The following is a 21,254-nucleotide window of genomic DNA, read 5'->3' on the forward strand; positions in this document are numbered from 1 at the left end:
GCAGATCAACTGGTCTAAAAAGGGGGGTCTATTTAAAGGCTAGATTATACAAATGAGTTTTAAGATGGGACTTAAATGCTTCTACTGAGGTAGCATCTCTAACTGTTACCGGGAGGGCATTCCAGAGTACTGGAGCCCGAATAGAAAACGCTCTATAGCCCGCAGACTTTTTTTTGGCTCTGGGAATCACTAATAAGCCGGAGTTCTTTGAACGCAGATTTCTTGTCGGGACATATGGTACAATACAATCGGCAAGATAGGCTGGAGCTAAACCGTGTAGTATTTTATACGTAAGTAGTAAAACCTTAAAGTCGCATCTTAAGTGCACAGGAAGCCAGTGCAAGTGAGCCAGTATAGGCGTAATATGATCAAACTTTCTTGTTTTTGTCAAAAGTCTAGCAGCCGCATTTTGTACCAACTGTAATCTTTTAATGCTAGACATAGGGAGACCCGAAAATAATACGTTACAGTAATCGAGACGAGACGTAACGAACGCATGAATAATGATCTCAGCGTCGCTAGTGGACAAGATGGAACGAATTTTAGCGATATTACGGAGATGAAAGAAGGCCGTTTTAGTAACACTCTTAATGTGTGACTCAAACGAGATAAATAAAAACCTATCTTTTTTTTCCAAATAGTTCACGAAAGACCAGTACAAATGAGCAATATTTTGCACTGTTATACAATTTAATAAATCAGAAACTGATGACATAGTGCTGTATTTTACTTATTTATCTCTTTTTTTCAACCAAAAATGCTTTGCTCTGATTAGGGGGTACTTGAACTAAAACAATTTTCACAGGGGGTACATCACTGAAAAAAAGGTGAGTACAATAACTCATGTAGAGTAGGTTGTACACCTCCGAAGCGGTAGGTGGCGTAGTGCGCCTCTAAAGTCAAGGGCGTAGCTCTCCATAAAACCGGTCCAAAGAAGAAGAAGAAGAAGTAATAGCAGTTTTAAAAAAAAGTGAAGAAGACGTTTGTTTGAGCGGCTCACTTCAAATAAGACCATTTGAACAGAAACATTTCCGAGCTCTACCATTTTCTTTAAGAAGTCACATATTTAACTCGTCGCCGACGGTGCTCTGTGAGACAAACAAAGTCGGGCTCCGCCCAGAGCTTTCCACTTAATTCGAGAACTTTGATTCGTGCAGTTAACGTTTGTTAGCGTCGGTTGTCAGCTGATGCTAGCATGACCCGGCAGGCTGCTGCTCTTCAGACTTACAACAATGAACTCGTCGAGTGTAAGTCATATATTATTTTTTTTTTTTAAATATAGGGATTGGCTATAGATACGTTACATGCATACATTATGGTTGTTGCTGTTACTGTTGAACCAGCCAACATTCGCTACGTTTCGGTCAAGGGACAAGCGGTAGAAAATGGATGGGTGGATGGATTAGCTAAATCAGTGGTGTCAAACTCAAGGCCCGGGGGGACAAATCTGGCCCGCCACATTATTTTATGTGGGCCCGCGAAAGCCTGGAAATAATATGCTTTAATAAAATGCTTAATCTTTTCTTACTAAATATATTTGTTCTTTCCCTTTTGAAATTAAAAATCATGTACTGCATGTAAGAGTGTAACGGTACACAAAAATGTCGGTTCGGTACGTACCTCGGTTTCATACTTGCCAACCCTCCCGAATTTTCCGGGAGACTCCCGAATTTCAGTGCCTCTCCCGAAAATCTCCCGGGACAACCAATCTCCCGAAAATCTCCCGATTTCCAGCCGGACAACTATATTTTGGGCGTGCCTTAAAGGCAGTGTCGTCTCTCACCTGAAAGGGAGACTGTTATATATGTCTCCGTTATCCATAGGTTTATTTATAACCCATAAAGTAGGCAGGCACTGAGCTATTTCTCAGCGTGTGTTTAGTCCAGCCGGCACGTTAATACACTGACACACAACATCCGGATTCCCATCATGCATTGCTTCAAAACTACGGCAAGTTGGAATATCCAAAATTTCCAGCCGGACAAACAATTTTGGGGGCGTGCCTTAAAGGCCTACTGAAATGAATTTTTTTTATTTAAACGGGGATAGCAGATCTATTCTATGTGTCATACTTGATCATTTCGCGATATTGCCATATTTTTGCTGAAAGGATTTAGTATAGAACAACGACGATAAAGATTGCAACTTTTGGTATCTGATAAAAAAAAGGCTTGCACCTACCGGAAGTAGCGTGACGTAGTCAGTTGAACATATACGCAAAGTTCCCTATTGTTTACAATGATGGCCGCATGAAGTGAGAGAGATTCGGACCGAGAAAGCGACAATTTCCCCATTAATTTGAGCGAGGATGAAAGATTTGTGGATGAGTAAAGTGCAAGTGAAGGACTAGTGGGGAGTTGAAGCTATTCAGATAGGGAAGATGCTGTGAGAGCCGGGGGTGACCTGATATTCAGCTGGGAATGACTACAACAGTAAATAAACACAAGACATATATATACTCTATTAGCCACAACACAACCAGGCTTATATTTAATATGCCACAAATTAATCCTGCATAAAAACACCTGCGTGTTTGTTATGCTAGCTCCTAGCTCCTCTGCTAGCTCCTAGCTCCATAGAACACGCCAATACAATTCAAACACCTGATCAACACACACAATCACTCAGCCCAAAAGACCGTTTACCTAACCCAAGGTTCATAAAGCTTATATATTTTTAAAAAGTTACGTACGTGACGCGCACATACGGTCAAGTTATCGAATGTTTAGCAGCCAAGGCTGCATACTCACGGTACCTGATATTCAGCTGGGAATGACTACAACAGTAAATAAACACAAGACATTTATATACTCTATTAGCCACAACACAACCAGGCTTATATTTAATATGCCACAAATTAATCCTGCATAATAACACCTGCGTGTTTGTTATGCTAGCTCCTAGCTCCTCTGCTAGCTCCTAGCTCCATAGAACACGCCAATACAATTCAAACACCCGATCAACACACACAATCACTCAGCCCAAAAGACCGTTCACCTAACCCAAGGTTCATAAAGCTTATATATTTTTAAAAAGTTACGTACGTGACGCGCACTTACGGTACGGTACGTGTTATGCTAGCTCCTAGCTCCTCTGCTAGCTCCTAGCTCCATAGAACACGCCAATACAATTCAAACACATGATCAACACACACAATCACTCAGCCCAAAAGACCGTTCACCTAACCCAAGGTTCATAAAGCTTATATATTTTAAAAAAGTTACGTACATACGCAAAAAAAAGCCAAAGCTGCATACTCACAGTAGCACGTCTGCGTCTTTGTCATCCAAATCAAAGTAATCCTGGTAAGAGTCTGTGTTGTCCCAGTTCTCTACAGGCGTCTGTGTATCCAAATCAAAAGTCCTCCTGGTTAGAGTCTCTGTTATCCGAGTTCTTCCATCTTGACTGCATCTTTCGGGAATGTAAACAAAGAAGCGCCGGCTGTGTACTGTTGTGGCTGACTACGTTCGAAAAATACGTCCATTTCGCACCGACAACTTTCTTCTTTGCTTGCTTGGCTTCCTTCTCCATAATGCAATGAACATGATTGAAACAGATTCACGAACACAGATGTCCAGAATACTGTGGAATTATGAAATGAAAACAGAGCGTTTTCGTATCGGCTTCAATGTGGAAGGCATACCCGTGTTCGTCGGGCTACGTCACGCGCATACGTCATCCTCAGAGGCGTTTCGAACCGGAAGTTTAGCGGCAAATTTAAAATGTCACTTTATAAGTTAACCCGGCCGTATTGGCATGTGTTATAATGTTAAGATTTCATCATTGATATATAAACTATCAGACTGCGTGGTCGGTAGTAGTGGGTTTCAGTAGGCCTTTAAAGACCTACTGAAACCCACTACTACCGACCACGCAGTCTGATAGTTTATATATCAATGATGAAATCTTAACATTGCAACACATGCCAATACGGCCGGGTTAACTTATAAAGTGCAATTTTAAATTTCCTGGGAAAATTCCGGCTGAAAATGTCTGGGTATGATGACGTTTGCGCGTGACGTCGAGGGTCGAAGCGGAAGTATTGGGACACCGTTGTATCCCAATACAAACAGCTCTGTTTTCATCGCAAAGTTCCACAGTATTCTGGACATCTGTGCTGGTGAATCTTTTGCAATTTGTTCAATTAACAATAGAGACTGCAAAGAAGAAAGCTGTAGGTGGGATCGGTGCATTAGCGGCTGGCTACAGCAACACAACCAGGAGGACTTTGAGTTGGATAGCAGACGCGCTAGCCGCCGACCGCATCAATGATCGGGTGAAGTCCTTTGTCGCGCCGTCGATCGCTGGAACGCAGGTGAGCACGGGTCGTGATGAGCAGATGAGAGCTGGCGTAGGTGGAGAGCTAATGTTTTTAGCATAGCTCTGTCGAGGTCCCGTAGCTAAGTTAGCTTCAATGGCATCATTAGCAACAGCATTGCTAGGCTTCGCCAGGCTGGAAAGTATTAACCGTGTGGTTACAGGTCTAGGGTTTGGTAGTATTGTTGATCTTCTGTCTATCCTTCCAGTCAGGGGCTTATTTCTTTAGTTTCTATCTGCAGTTAAGCCCGATGCTATCACGTTAGCTCCGTAGCTAAAGTGCTTCACCGATGTATTGTCGTGGAGATAAAAGTCACTGTGAATGTCCATTTCGCGTTCTTGACTCTCATTTTCAAGAGGATATAGTATTCGAGGTGGTTTAAAATACAAATCCGTGATCCACAATAGAAAAAGGAGAAAGTGTGGAATCCAATGAGCCCTTGTACCTAAGTTACGGTCAGGGCGAAAAAAGATACGTCCTGCACTGCACTCTAATCCTTCACTCTCACGTTCCTCATCCACGAATCTTTCATCCTCGCTCAAATTAATGGGGTAATCGTCGCTTTCTCAGTCCGAATCGCTCTCACTGCTGGTGTAAACAATGTGCAAATGTGAGGAGCCCTTCAACCTGTGACGTCACGCTACTTCCGGTACAGGCAAGGCTTTTTTTATCAGCGACCAAAAGTTGCGACCTTTATCGTCGATGTTCTCTACTAAATCCTTTCAGCAAAAATATGACAATATCGCAAAATGATCAAGTATGACACCTTCAAAATTCATGTCAGTAGGCCTTTAAAGGCCTACTGAAATGAAATTTTCTTATTTAAACTGAGATAGCAGATCCATTCTATGTGTCATACTTGATCATTTTGCGATATTGCCATATTTTTGCTGAAAGGATTTAGTAGAGAAAAACGACGATAAAGTTTGCAACTTTTGCTCGCTGATAAAAAAAAGCCTTGCCTGTGCTGGAAGTAGCGTGACGTCACAGGAGGCAATATTCCTCACAATTTTCCTTTGTTTACAATGGAGCGAGAGAGATTTGGACCGAGAAAGCGACGATTACCCCATTAATTTGAGCGAGGATGAAAGATTCGTAGATGAGGAACGTTACAGTGAAGGATTAGAGAGGCAGCGATGGACATATCTTTTTTCGCTCTGACCGTAACTTAGGTGCAAGCTGGCTCATTGGATTCCACACTCTCTCCTTTTTCTATTGTGGATCACGGATTTCTATTTTAAACCACCTCGGATACTATATCCTCTTGAAAATGAGAGTCGAGCACGCGAAATGGACATTCAGAGTGACTTTTATCTCCACGACAATACATCGGTGACACACTTAGCTACTGAGCTAACGTGATAGCATCGTTCTCAAATGAAGATAGAAACAAAAGAAATAAATCCCTGACTGGAAGGATAGACAGAAGATCAACAATACTATTAAACCATGTACATGTAACTACACGGTTAAAAATTCTCAGCCTGGTAAGGCTTAGCAATGCTGTTGCTAACGACGCTAAGGCTAATTTAGCAACTTAGCAACCGGACCTCACAGAACTATGATAAAAATATTAGCGCTCCACCTACGCCAGCCAGCCCTCATCTTCCCATCAACAGCCGTGCTCACCTGCATTCCAGCGATCGACGGCGCGACGAAGGACTTCATCCGTGGGTTTGGCGGCAAGCATCGGCGAGGCGTCTGCTAGTCCTTGTTGTGTTGCTGTAAGTATTGTACTTAGCCGCTAATACACCGATCGATCCCACCTACAACGTTCTTCTTTGCAGCCTCCATTGTTCATTAAACCAATTGCAAAAGATTCACCAACACAGATGTCCAGAATACTGTGGAATTTTGTCGAAGAAAACAAGAGGTTTCTGTATCGGGTTCGACGGGGTCCAACCACTTCCGTGGATTCTGTGACGTCACGCGCATAAATCATATCCAAAGGAGTTTTTCAACTGGAAGTGTGGCGGGAATTTTTAAATTGCACTTTATAAGTTAACCCGGCCGTATTGGCATGTGTTTCAATGTTAAGATTTCATCATTGATATATAAACTATCAGACTGCGTGGTCGGTAGTAGTGGGTTTCAGTAGGCCTTTAAAGGCACTGCCTTTAGCTTCCTCTCACCTGAAAAGGAGACTATTATATATGTCTCCGTTATCCATAGGTTTATCTATAACTCATAACACGGTGGCCGAATGGATATAGTCACTCATGAACGGTCAGAGAAGCACAAGGCGGCGGAAACAAAGTATTATGGGCCACCTTGCAAGCAACATTCCGTTCTCATTTGCGGATGTTTTCAACAAATCCGTGAAGGATTTGTTCCCGGATTCAGAGATCGCTCGCCAGTACTCAAATGGCAGAACAAAAGCCACCCCCTCAATCTCCCTAATTCGGAGGTCTCAAGGTTGGCAAGTATGCTCGGTTTAGAGGTCACGGTTCGGTTCATTTTCGGTACAGTAAGAAAACAACAAAATATAAATTTTCTGGTTATTTACCAAAATTTGTAAACAATGGCTTTATCCCTTTAACATTGCTTTAAAATAGCTCTGCGTGTGATGGATGTGAGCCACCACTAGGCTGATCAGTGCAACAGCAGGCATTCTTGAATGCTAAGCATAACAATAACATACATATACACACAGGGTCCATTGCCTGGGTTAATGCAGTCAACATATATAAAATAAAAACTAAATAAGATGAGGCTCAGAATTGGTTTCTTAACAAAACCTTTCTACATATAAAGTGCAACATTTCCACATATAAAGTGCAACATTAAACTGCTTCAAGTTGTTGCTCAGATTCAATAAAATGACAAAACATTTCTTCTACATATAAAAAGTGCAACATTAAACAGTTTCACGTAGGGATGGCTTTTTTGCCGATATTCCGATATTGTCCAACTCTTAATTACCGATACCGATATATACAGTCGTGGAATTAACACATTATTATGCCTAATTTGGACAACCAAGTATGGTGAAGATAAGGTCTTTTTTTTTTTTAAATAAATAAATAAATAAATTAAAAACATTTTCTTGAATAAAAAAGAAAGTAAAATAATATAAAAACAGTTACATAGAAACTAGTAATTAATGAAAATTAGTCAAATTAACTGTTAAAGGTTAGTACTATTAGTGGACCAGCAGCACGCCCAATCATGTGCTTACGGACTGTATCCCTTGCAGATTGTATTGATCTATATTGATATATATTGTAGGAACCATAAATATTAATAACAGAAACAAACAACCCTTTTGTGTGAATGAGTGTAAATGGGGTAGGAAGGTTTATTGGGTTGGCGCACTAATTGTAAGTGTATCTTGGGTTTTTTATGTTGATTTAAGAAATAAAAAAATTTAAAAAACGATACCGATAATAAAAAAAACGATATCGATAATTTCCGATATTACATTTTAAAGCATTTATTGGCCGATATTATCGGACATCTCTAGTTTTAAGTCAACTCAGCCTCAGATTAACTTTTCTTTTCCCCCCGCTAGCCTTTAACCCTGGTGAATTTCACTCAATTTTCATGTTTTTTGCCAGAAATATCAGTTTATCCACATTGTCTGCAGAAAGAACAGACCTGCTTGCAGTTACAATGTCTCCAGCTGTGGAAAATACCCTTTCGCTGGGCACGGAGGTAGCAGGGATGGCGAGGTAGTGCCTGGCTAACTTGGCAGTAAGAGGATATATGGGCTCATTGTTCTTCCACCATAGAAGTGGGTCAAAATCTAGTTTTTAATGCAATATGGTCTTAAATCTGCTGCTATAAAAACACCAACGGCATTTGTTATTGCTTTAGCCCTGCCTGACTCGCCGAGGAGAGGCTGCTTGAATGCGGTGTTTGCACGGCGCTCGTCTTTCTCTTCGTTGAAGCGATGTTATCCATTGTTGTATCGCACCGCAAAGCCGAAATGTTCCCAAACGGGAGATCTTGAAGCCAAACCACCGCCAGACGATGGACTCCCTGCTGTTTTTCTTGGGAATTAATTCTTCCTTCATTTGTTACCACACCGCTAGCGTCGCTACCTGTCTGCTCCGTGAGGGCGTATGACGTCGCGAAAGTATGTGACGTATGTAAGAAGGTGCGCTTGTTTTATGTCTCTGTGAAAAGGAGATACAAAAAAGAGTGAGAAGAACCTGTAGTCTAATGCCCGCAGCTAAAAGCAACTGCGTGAGGACGTATACTCGAATATCACGATAGTCATTTTCTATATCGCACAGAGACAAACCCGCGATATATCGAGTATATTCGATATATCGCCCAGCCCTACTGTAGCGACATTGTTATTGTAAGAGCGAACACTGAGGAACTGTTTTTTTCTAAAGTATTAACACATTGCCTTGCTCACAAAGACACTCACAGAGCTGCGGTAAGCTAGCTACGGCAAGAGGTAAGTTGTAGCTTCTGCGTCAGCAGCTGAATAGCTTTTGTGTTTTGTAAAGCACAACGCAATGCGAAGGACACCAATCTGCAATGACTAAAAAGCATTATAATCATTTGGGGCGGCCTGGCTCGGTTGGTAAAGCGGCCGTGCCAGCAACTTGAGGGTTCCAGGTACGATGCCTGCATCCACCATCCTATTCACTGCCAAGATACTTTACCCACCAGCTCCCAGTGCCACCCACACTGGTTGAAATTTAACGTAGATAATGGGATTCACTATGTAAAGCGCTTTGAGTCAATAGAAAAAAGCACGGGATGAATATAATTCACTTCACTTAATTACAGTATCCGGAAAGTATTAGCCCACATTTCATGTTTTGTTTGTACACAGCTAGCTTGTGTGTGTGTGTCCACGTGCGTGGTCTGAAGCAAGAACATTTTGCCTGGAATTGTACAGACCTAATCCACATATTGCCTGACACACGCTGCCTGACCAGGGCTCAGAAAATCGGCAGAGACTCCTCCCACCCCCACCAAGGACTGTTTTCACTGCTGGACTCTAGAAAGAGGTTCCGCAGCCTCCGTAGCAGAACCTCCAGGTTCTGTAACAGGTTCTTCCCTCAGGCCATAAGACTCTTGAACGCATCATAATAATCCCCTCAATTCCCCCCAAAAATGTATTAACTCGCTGGAATATAAAGACAATATAACATACATCCATAAACGTGGATGCATATGCAAAAGTGCAATATATTTAACTTTACAGTAATCTATTTATTTATATCTGCACCTTATTGATTTTTTATCCTGCACTACCATGAGCTAATGCAACGAAATTTCGTTCTTATCTGTACTGTAAAGTTCAAATTTGAATGACAATAAAAAGGAAGTCTAAGTCTAATATTGGTATCAAGTTGATTCACAGGAAAACAAGAAGTGAAATGTTGCAGATGACAAACCTTAAAACTCAAGATACTACTAGGATTTTTATTTTTCTTGTATGTCCCCTCAGGTATTGAGGACCTGTGCACCAAACGGGAAGAGTTGAACCAACAAATCAAGCTGGAGGAAGAAGAGAAGGAGCGACTGCAGCATGACATCCACGTCCTCTCTGAGAAGCTGAGCAGAGTCAACGAAAGCCTCGCTCAAAGACTGGCTACACGCGCTACCTTCGACCGCACCATCGCAGAGACCGAGGCTGCCTACACCAAGGTGTTTGTCCTTGGGCTTACCCATCCATCCATTTTTTTTTTTTTTTTTACCGCTTTCTGCGTCGCAGGGTTGGGGTTATGGTGGGGTTTGCCGGAGCATATTCCAGCTGTACTCGTAAATATTACAAATACTTTTAGATTGATATGACCAGTTATAGACAAAGCAGGGTTTGATCTTTATACATCAAGTCACACTTGGTAATGGGGGGGAGGGGTGGGCAGGCCATTTCATTTGCATACCGTATTTTCCGGACCATAGGGCCCACCGGATTATAAGACGCACCGCCGATGAATGGGTCTATTCAGGTCTTTTTTTCATACAAATGGCGCGCTAAAGGGGTCATAATATGATTTTCTTTCTAAATGGAAAACACTTCCTTGTGGTCTACATAACATGTAATGATGGTTCTTTGGTCAAAATGTTGCATAGATTGTTTCATAGACCATCTTCAAGTCGCTTTCTGACAGTCGCTTCAGGATGCTCTGTTTTGTGGGCAGTCTTATTTACGTGGCTCACCTTCGACACCGTCTTCTCCCTGTCATCTTTGTTGTAGCGGTGTAGCGTGCAAGGACGGGAATGGAAGAAGTGTCAAAAGATGGAGCTAACTGTTTTAATGACATTCAGACTTTACTTAAATAAATAACGGAGCAGCATCTTCTCATCCGTGGCTCACTAGTGCAACAACGCCGGAAATGTGTCCCGTGAAAAACCGTCCGACCGGAACTCTCTAATAACTAAAGTTCCGTGGGTGAATTATGTAAACCCACTACACCGGTATGTTTTAGCGCTTCCATAGTGAGTCTACTGACAGATATAAGTTAGAACTTTACACTACTTTATATTAGAAATGGCAACAGTGCAGGATGTATGCCCCATAACAAGAAGATCGGGAAAAAGAAGAAGCTTATCGACTACGGTGTCGCCACGAACTACAATGGCGGGTGCGCGCAAATTTTCAGGACTTATGCAGATCCCATTTAAAGTTTTGCTGTTGTTTCTCACTCACTCACTCATCCCATGGCCTAGGAGGCTGTAGGGATCTCATGGTGGATGCTTGGGCAGTCAGGGATCTCCAGCGCTCACAATCTTCTGCTGTTCGTAGCAGGGTTTGGAAGCTGCAGCCAGTCCATTCTTTGATGTTGTCCATCCAGGCCTTTCTCTGCCTGCCTCGTCTCCGCTTCCCCTCTACTGTTCCCTGCAGGATGGTCTTTGACAGGGAGGTTTGCCTTGTGACATGACCAAACAAGGTCAGCTTGCGACGTTTAACTGTTGAGAGTAGAGGTTCCTGTTCGCCAGCATGGGTGGTAAATAGCTGTCTAACATAATCATTTGTCCGGTGTTCACTGTATGATATATGTAGCATTCTTCTGTAACACTTGCTTTCAAAGGAATTTATCCTGCGCTCAGTGTCCGCTGTGAGCGTCCAGCTCTCACAACCATAGAGTAGGGTGGAAAGAACAAGTGACTTGTAGAGTCTGACCTTCACCTGGAAGCTGATGGTATTGCTTTTCCAGATACTGGTCAGTCTCGTCATGGCTGATGTTGCTATGCCGATTCTTGCTCTGATCTCTTTTGTGGAGCTGCCATCTTCACTCACAAAGGACCCAAGTACTTAAAGTCCTTTACTTCCTCCAGGGTTTGTCCATTCAATGTGATGTTCGGTGGTGGTAACTGTTGACCAGGATCTTGCTCTTCTCTGCACTTATCTCCATTCCGGGGGGCGGCATGGCGTAGTGGGTAGAGCAACCGTGCCAGAAACCTGAGGGTTGCCGGTTCGCTCCCCGCCTCTTACCATCCAAAAATCGCTGCCGTTGTGTCCTTGGGCTGGACACTTCACCCTTTGCCCCCGGTGCCACTAACACCGGTGAATTGAATGATGAATGATAGGTGGTGGTCAGAGGGGCCGTTGGCGCAAATTGCAGCCCCGCTTCCGTCAGTCTACCCCAGGGCAGCTGTGGCTACGAAAGTAGCTTACCACCACCAGGTGTGAATGAATGATGGGTTCTACATGTAAAGCGACTTTGGTTACTTAGAAAAGCGCTATATAAATCCCAGGTATTATTATTATTATTATTATTCCATAAGCTCTCGCCGCCTCCTCCAGTCTGGTGGTCAGTTCCTGGAGTTCAGCCTCACTTTTTCCCATAAGGTCGATGTCATCCGCGAAGCGAAGGTTGGAGACGGGTCTTCCTCCGATGGTAATTGAGGTGTGGAATTCTTGGAGTGCTTTTTCCATGATGTTCTCCAGAAAGACATTAAATAGGACAGGGGAGAGGAGACAGCCTTGGCGGACACCAATAGATGTTTTAAAAGGTTCTCCTCCTATGCTGTTTTTGATGAGAACTGCACTGCTTGAGTCTGTATAAAGTGCTTGGATGACCTGTATGAGATTATTGTCAAAGTTGGAATTTCTGAGAACCTGCCAGACACGGTCAAACGCTTTTTTAAATTCAATGAAGTTGTGGTATAAGTTGTGCTGGTGCTGAAGGTGCTTCTCAATCAGTAGTCTGACGCTGAAGATCTGTTCGGTGGTGCTCCGTTTTGGTCTGAATCCAGCCTGTTCCTCGGAGAGGATTTCCTCTGCCTTGTTCCTCAGTCTGTTCAGGATTATCCGCAGCATTACTTTGCTAGCGTGACAGATGAGGCTGATGGTTCTGTAATTTTTGGCACTGCCTTGAATTCCCTTTCTTAGGGAGGGGGATAATCAGAGATTGGGTCCATTTTTGGGGCCACTGCTTGGTTTCCCAAATCTTTTGGCAGATGTGTGTCAGTGCTATTATAATGCTTCGCCCCCCATGCTTCCAAAACTCTGCTGGGACGTTATCGATGCCTGGTGATTTGCCGATTTTTAGTCCCTTTACTGCCTCCTCTACTTCAGGTTGCAATATTAGTGCGTCCTCGCATTCGCCACTGTCGTTTACTGGCGTCATATTGCAGTCTACACATATCGCTTAATGTGTGACTGCCATCTACTGGTCACACTTATCATTACACCACGTACCAAATAAAATAGCTTTGAGGTCGGTAAGCACAACCAAAATTACTCCGTACATTAGGTGATAAGGCGCAAAAAAAAATCCATAATGGTTGTGATCAATAGGCAAAAAAAAAAAAAAAGTGCAGTTCCCCTTTAAAATACCTCAATGTTTGGACACAAATGCAATTTTATTGCGAGATTGTTATGAACGAACTTTAAAAAAATATATTTTACTTGAATTAGTGTCATGTATTTGCTCAAAACTTGGTAACAGTTTTATCTAAAGTCACATCAGTGTTTATTTTGGAGTGAAATTTGCACATATCACTTATTTTGCACTATCGTATGCATTTTTAATTACCGTACGTCAAATTGGTACCGTTGAGTACCAGTATTAATTCCCAGGTAGAGAGAGTTGGTACCGTATTGGTTCAAATGTGAAAGGTACTTATCCCTAGTAGTTATTGGGATTAGAGTAATTCCATGACTGATTTAATAACTTTTTTTGTAATCCAACAAGCAATTATATACTTTAAAACAGGTGTTTTGCCCGAATATGTCAAATAGAAGCAGCCTTAAAATAAGCGCTCTGGACTTTTGTGGAGTTGATGACTGTAGAACCCATGACTACAAATGGAGCCATTTTAGGCTACTGCAATCACAAAGAAAAGACAGCTAAATTAAGGTCTGGCCCTTGAGTTTGATACCTGTGGTTTAGAACACGGGTCGCCCGCAGCTTGCTGTAATATTATATATTGCACTAATTAGCTTTGTCACATATAACAAAGCTAAGATGGGGATGTTTTGTTCTGATAGCTTAGCATATATTGACCTACAATGGATGACTTTTGTCATCTTTCATGTACAAAATGTATCAGAGTGGCCCCCCACTTCATTTGATTTTCTTCTGTGGAAAAAGTTTTTGGACAAGTAATGACAAAAACTTAAAATATGTTGCACATATTGTAAAAAATAAACTAAACTCATACCCAAAGATAGGACATCTGTAAATTGAGTCTTTAATGAACCAACATGCATGTTTTGGGATGTGAGAGGTAGCGTCAAACTAACACTGCCCTTCTTTCCCAGAGCTGTCACCATCTTGAACTCTAATTTATAAATAAATAATTCACCCCTATGCAATATCCTACCCTAATACCCTACGGTGCAATATTACCCTTCGAGTTGTTCTGTATATTGTACAGTATTTTGTATATTGTACAGGATTGCTTATTATTTTTATTGGATAGTAGTCTATTTCAATTCTTAGTTTTATCTTTATTACTGCTTGTGTAATTTATTTTAATCCCATATTTGTTCCCACTACCGCACCTTAAATTGGAGTCCTTAATCTCGTTAAATGCAAATATAATGACAATAAAGTCCATTCTCTTCTATTCTTTGAAGAACAACAAAGCACTTTTTCTGTAAAACTATTACATATGATACCGATGCCAAATAATGTTATTTCCTCCTCTTCCCACAGATCCTGGAGAGTTCCCAGTCTCTACTCAGCGTCTTGAAGCATGAGGCACAAAACGTCAGTAAAGCCATGGAGCCTCGCAGGAAAGAGCACTAATGCACAGGAAGTGGGTCTTGAAAAACTATTTGAAATATGTTGTTTTTACACAAATAAAGTCACAGATTTCTGACAAAATCTCACCATGTACATTTGACGCATTTAATAAAAAAAATATCATTCTGTGTAACACAATAGTCTAATGGTTAGATCCAGGGACGTAACTAGGATTTGACAAATACAGAGGTCAAAATTTGCTCTTTTTAAATTAAAAAATATTCTTGCAACCTTTTTAAGTCTTTCTTTAGAGAATTCCATGCTTTCACACCAGCAACAGACAAGCGCATTTGTGTCAAATGTGTTCGCGCTCTTGGATGTTCAAAGTCATACGGCCTTCTGTGATTCTCACCTTCAGACGTGAACACCAATAAGTCCTTCGGAAGAACTTTCTTTCTGGTTTTGAATTACAAACCCCGTTTCCATATGAGTTGGGAAATTGTGTTAGATGTAAATATAAATGGAATACAATGATTTGCGAATCATTTTCAACCCATATTCAGTTGAATATGCTACAAAGAAAACATATTTGATGTTCAAACTGATAAACTTTTTTTTTTTGCAAATAATAACTTTAGAATTTGATGGCAGCAACACGTGACAAAGAAGTTGGGAAAGGTGGCAATAAATACTGATAAAGTTGAGGAATGCTCATCAAACACTTATTTGGAACATCCCACAGGTGAACAGGCAAATTGGGAACAGGTGTGTGCCATGATTGGGTATAAAAGTAGATTCCATGAAATGCTCAGTCATTCACAAACAAGGATGGGGCGAGGGTCACCACTTTGTCAACAAATGCGTGAGCAAATTGTTGAACAGTTTAAGAAAAACCTTTCTCAACCAGCTATTGCAAGGAATTTTGGGATTTCACCATGTACGGTCCGTAATATCATCAAAGGGTTCAGAGAATCTGGAGAAATCACTGCACGTAAGCAGCTAACCCCGTGACCTTCGATCCCTCAGGCTGTACTGCATCGACAAGTGACATCAGTGGGCAAAGGATATCACCACATGGGCTCAGGAACACTTCAGAAACCCACTGTCAGTAACTACAGTTGGTCGCTACATCTGTAAGTGCAAGTTAAAACTCTCCTATGCAAAGCGAAAACCGTTTATCAACAACACCCAGAAACGCCGTCAGCTTCGCTGGGCCTGAGCTCATCTAAGATGGACTGATACAAAGTGGAAAAGTGTCCTGTGGAGGAAAAGAACCATTCGGATTGTTATAGGCGCAAAGTTGAAAAGCCAGCATGTGTGATGGTATGGGGGTGTATTAGTGCCCAAGACATGGGTAACTTACACATCTGTGAAGGCGCCATTAATGCTAAAAGGTACATACAGCTTTTGGAGCAACATATGTTGCCATCCAAGCAACGTTGCCATGGACGCCCCTGCTTATTTCAGCAAGACAATGCCAAGCCACGTCTTACATCAACGTGGCTTCATAGTAAAAGAGTGCGGGTACTAGACTGGCCTGCCTGTAGCCCAGACCTGTCTCCCATTGAAAATGTGTGAAGCCTAAAATACCACAACGGAGACCCCCGGACTGTTGAACAACTTAAGCTGTACATCAAGCAAGAATGGGAAAGAATTCCACCTGAGAAGCTTAAAAAATGTGTCTCCTCAGTTCCCAAACGTTTACTGAGTGTTGTTAAAAGGAAAGGCCATGTAACACAGCGGTGAACATGCCCTTTCCCAACTACTTTGGCACGCGTTGCAGCTATGAAATTCTAAGTTAATTATTATTTGCAAAAAAAAAATAAAGTTTATGAGTTTGAACATCAAATATCTTGTCTTTGTAGTGCATTCAATTGAATATGGGTTGAAAAGGATTTGCAAATCCTTGTATTCCGTTTATATTTACATCTAACACAATTTCCCAACTCATATGGAAACGGGGTTTGTACTACAATGTCTTTTAGTTTTAATAAAGTTAAAGTACCACGCTAGGTGTGGCGAAATGTATTATTTATTTATTTAAACAGACTCTCGCGCCGTACCTGCTGTCTAAACTCTAAAGACTGACGGCACAGTTCCTGTCTTCACAATAAAAGCCCTGCTTTTCTCAGAAAGGTTTATAAGCCTGACCTGCTCAGTGGTCTTGTGGATAAGAGTGTGCGCCCTGAAATCGGTAGGTCATGAGTTCAAACCCCGGCCGAGTCATACCAAAGACTATAAAAAATGGGACCCATTACCTCCCTGCTTGGCACTCAGCATCAAGGGTTGGAATTGGGGGTTAAATCACCAAAATGATTCCAGAGCGCGGCCAACGATGCTGCTCACTGCTCCCCTCACCTCCCAGGGGGTGAACAAGGGGATAATTTCACCACACTTAGTGTGTGTGACAATTATTGGTACGTTAACTTTAAAACGGGTATGGAAGCTGGATAAATAAGATGTTAACTAACCACTTTCATGTGGTATTTGACAGAAAGGAGGACTTTTTTTTGTCCTCCATTCAAAAATGTGGACGTTATCAGCACTACTGTGAATCCTGTCTGATTCCAATCAATGCAAGTCATCAGAATCAGGTAATACCCCAACTTATATTCTTGTCTTCATGAAAGTAAGGAATCTATATGAGGTAAACGTGCTTGTATTATCATTAAACACATTTAACTTGTTAACAAAAACATCTATTTCATAAATAAATAAATATAAATTATATACACTATATTGCCAAAAGTATTTGGCCACCCATCCAAATGATGAGAATCAGGGGCCGTACTTATCAAGCTTCTTAGAGTGCCATTTTACACTTAAGTCCTGAAAATTTGCGAAATTTAGTCCTACTCTCAAACTTAAGAATAAAAGCTTTTTATCAACGTTCTTAAGTCTAAAAATCACTCCTACTCTCCACGATATTTAAGAGACCTTCAGAGGTGTCTTAAGTGGTTAGGAGTTGCCAGCAGGGGATGGCACTGAGGCGAGAGACGTGCGCGAACGTTCATCTTTGTTTGATGACGAGCAGCTGATCAAATGGTATCGTTTAGACAGAGCAGGTATTATTTTTGTCACAGATTTAATAATTTTCGATTCCTTGTTGATTTCTGCATGTGGCTGCAGTGGACTAGTATATATAGAGCCACCCACACCAGTTTCAAATTAGTTGCCTAATTAATGAATTGGAAAGAAAATGTTATGAGAGTAGCGTATGTGTGTGGCACACACATACGCTAGGTGACAGCATGTGAGGTGAGTGACGTCAGTGAGTGTGTGGGCGAGAGAAGAGAGGGAGCGGTATTGTGAGTGCGAGCGGGGACTAGTTTGTTTTGTGTTGGATTGGCTGTGTGCAAGCAATCAATAAAGCAAGATTTGCAACTAATCGCCGGACTCATCATTCACTCTAAAGTCGTCCGCTGTGGAGACCCACTGCCGGGTAAAGTGAAGGGTGTTGCCCCGAGCATACATCCTGGAGAAGTGTCTCCCCTGCCTCTTTGTTACGGTCTGGGAGCAGGAAGCAGGAAAGGTGCAACAAAAAGGAAACATTTATTTTTTATTCATTGCCAATATTGTTTGTTTGTTTTGTATTATTTTGTAGTTTATTGTCAAAATATACACTCCCATTGTCCACTTAAATATTTCCAAGATATTTCTTTATTCTTAGACAACGGATTCCCTTCCGTGATTGGTCATTTCTATGGACACAGAAATGACGTCACCTAAAATTCCGTTTACGGCACATAGTAATGTCGTAATTCAGCTCTGAGTGTGACACTTAAGATTCAGTCCTACACTTCGCTGAAAGTGTGAGTAAGACGCTTGATAACTAACTTTTAAGTGCAGCTTTCAGCGAAGAATTTATTTACTCTTAAGTCAACTCTTAGCAGACTTCTTAGGAGTAATTCTAAGAAGCTTGGTAAGTACGGCCCCAGGTGTCCTAATCACTTGGCCCGGCCACAGGTGTATAAAATCAAGCACTTAGGCATGGAGACTGTTTCTACAAACATTTGTGAAATAATGGGCCACTCTCAGGAGCTCCGTGATTTCCAGCGTGGAACTGTCATAAGATGCCACCTGTGACAGAGTCTGGTGCAGATGAACTTGACTGGCCTGCACAGAGTCCTGATCTGAACCCGATAGAACACCTTTGGGATGAATTAGAACGGAGACTGAGAGCCGGGCCTTCTCGACCAACATCAGTGTGGGTCCTCACCAATGCGCTTTTGGAAGAATGGTCGAAAATTCCTATAAACACACTCCGCAACCTTGTGGACAGCCTTCCCAGAAGAGTTGAAGTTTCAATAGCTGCAAAAGGTGGACCGACATCATTTGAACCCTATGGGTTAGGAATGGGATGGCACTTCAAGTTCATATGTGAGTCAAGGCAGGTGGTCAAATACTGTTGGCAATATAGTGTATGTCTTCAGTCTATCATATCTTCTTCTTGTCGGTCTACCTCAGTGTTCTCAATGGCAGTCAGGGCCATGGTAAGGTCTCAGGTTTGATGCTTCTCTCTGCGTTCTCCAGTGTCGACAGTCCACAAAAACGTTTTTATTGTAAGGCTCGGCTCTGTGGAGATTCTCAGATTGCTTGTAGTTTGGATTGTGGACAAGTCCCTTCTGTTCATCACTTTGCCATACAGAAAAAAATGACTAACCACAAGTACAATCACAACTGATTTTATCAATCACAAAAAAAGTGTAGATGAATATATTTTCTAATTATTATATGTTTATATTTGTTCAATATCAGAAGCTGTCAACATACCTCGTCCAGGCTACCAACAGTCAGGGATATACATTTGATTCCGATTCTTGGTATAACAATTTGATACAAATTGGATTAAAACATTTGTTACAGGTTTCCAATTTTTTTTTTGGTATAGTTTTGCTGACGTGCAGTGCATCTAGAAAATATTCACATTGTGTACCTTCCGTTCATTCTATTTCCAATTCTTAAATGCAAATCAAAAAACACGTTTCGGGCCATTTTTTCTATTTTCATTTCTGTAACAAAAAGTTGGACAACTACTCAATGACAGTTTTTAAAAAAAACAACAACAATAAGACTCCTGCTGAACAAAGATGTTACAATGATGCTAAAAAACATGCTAAATGCCAGGGAAGAGCTAAAATACTGCTTCCGGTTCAATTTGTAATCACACAGATAACCGCGCATTTTAGCATTTTGGATTAACATAAATTGGATTTTTGCGTTTATCTGGAAAAATAACAATCCACAAAAGGAAAACAGCACAAAATCCAATTTTATGGCAATATTTGATTGAAAATCAACCCGTTTTTGTTTGTTTTAAAATCTGCCATATAATACAAATGGAAAAACTGCCCTAACTTTGTTTTTAGATTTGCGTTTCACTTTTTCCACATTTTATGTTACAGCCTCATTTCAAAATGGAATATATATTATTTTTTGTCCCAAAATACCCCATAATGACAATGTGAAATGTTTTTTTTTTTAATTTGCAAGGTTTATTAAAATTGAAAAAACAAATCACATGTACATACAGTAAGTATTCACAGCCTTTGTTCAATACTTTGTTGATGCACCTTTGGCAGCAATCACAGCCTTACCTTTGGGCAGTTTCGCCCATTCCTCTTTGCAGCACCTTTCAAGCTCTATCAGGTTGGATGGTAAGCGTTGGTTTTCATCCAGGGTGTCTCTGTACATTGCTGCATTCATCTTTCCCTCTATCCCGAGTCTACTAGTCTTCCAGTTCCTGCCGCTGAAAAACAACCCCACAGCATGATGCTGCCACCACCATGCTTCACTGTAGGGATGGTATTGGCCTGGTGATAAGCGGTGCCTGTTTTTTTCCCCCAAGCATTCAAGCCCAAGAGTTCAATCTTTGTCTTGACAGACCCAGATAATTTTGTTTCTAATGTTCCATGAGTCTTTTTCAGGTGAATTTTGGCAAACATTTTACTGAGAAATGGCTTCCGTCTGGCCACTCTACCATACAGGCCTGATTGGTGGATTGCTGCAGAGATGATTGTCCTTGTGGAAGGTTCTCCTCTCTCCACAGAGGAATGCTGTCGCTCTGACAGAGTGACCATCGGTTTCTTGGTCACCTCCCTGATTAGACTAAGATGAATGCAGCAATGTACAGAAACATCCTGGATGAAACACAATGCTTCCCATCCAACCTGATGGTGGAGGTGCTGCAAAGAGGAATTGGCGAAACTGCCCAAAGGTCGGTGTGCCAAGCTTGTGGCATCGTATCCAAAAAGACTTGAGGCTGTAATTTCTGCCAAAGGTACATCAACAAAGTATTGAAAAAAAGACTATGAATATTTATGTATATACACTTATATAATATTTTTTAAATTTTTAATACATTTGCAAATTTTAAAAAAAAACCTGTCATGGGGTATTTTGTGTAGAATTTTGCGGATAAAAATGTATTCATTCAGTTATGGAATAAGGCCGTGACATGACAAAATGTGTAAAAAGTGGGAGCTGCCATGCAAGGCTCTAACCACAACCCATCAGAAGCAAGGGTGAAGTGTCTCGCTCAAGGACACAACGGATGTCACTAGGTTGGCAGAAGCTGGGGGTCGAACCAGGAACCCTCAGGTTGCTGGCACGGCCACTCTCCCAACCACGCCACGCCGTCCCCATGTTAGAGACATGTCCACTCGGGGGCAGCCGGTGTCTAACATTCATCACCATTGTTATGTATAGCAGGTGACATCATGTCCTTTTGCTGTTGCCTTGGATACAGACTGCTGTGATGTTGGGTGACGTAGGAGCCCAGACCTATGAGGAACATGTCGAGCCCTGACAAACCAGGAGATAAGCACTAT

The 21,254-nt window shown here is 41.6% G+C and overlaps 1 protein-coding gene across 1 annotated transcript; it reads left to right on the plus strand.

Annotated features, from left to right (window-relative positions):
- The first annotated feature begins 931 nt into the window (after positions 1-931).
- On the plus strand, positions 932-14,714 carry ssna1 (Sjogren syndrome nuclear autoantigen 1). The gene is made up of 3 exons (XM_062032063.1): positions 932-1,247; positions 9,732-9,931; positions 14,395-14,714. The coding sequence occupies exons 1-3, from the start codon at positions 1,196-1,198 to the stop codon at positions 14,485-14,487; spliced, it is 345 nt and encodes a 114-aa protein (XP_061888047.1). The 5' UTR covers positions 932-1,195; the 3' UTR covers positions 14,488-14,714.
- Positions 14,715-21,254: the final 6,540 nt, after the last annotated feature.

The sequence above is a fragment of the Entelurus aequoreus genome, linkage group LG21, assembly GCF_033978785.1.
Source record: "Entelurus aequoreus isolate RoL-2023_Sb linkage group LG21, RoL_Eaeq_v1.1, whole genome shotgun sequence".
Taxonomy (NCBI): Eukaryota; Metazoa; Chordata; class Actinopteri; order Syngnathiformes; family Syngnathidae; genus Entelurus; species Entelurus aequoreus.

Coding starts and splice junctions, on each gene's coding strand:
- ssna1 (XM_062032063.1), top strand. CDS start 1,196: ATGACCCGGCAGGCTGCTGCTCTTCAGACTTACAACAATGAACTCGTC. Junction 1,248..9,731: donor CAACAATGAACTCGTCGAGT/GTAAGTCATATA, acceptor ATGTCCCCTCAG/GTATTGAGGACCTGTGCACC. Junction 9,932..14,394: donor CCGAGGCTGCCTACACCAAG/GTGTTTGTCCTT, acceptor CTCTTCCCACAG/ATCCTGGAGAGTTCCCAGTC.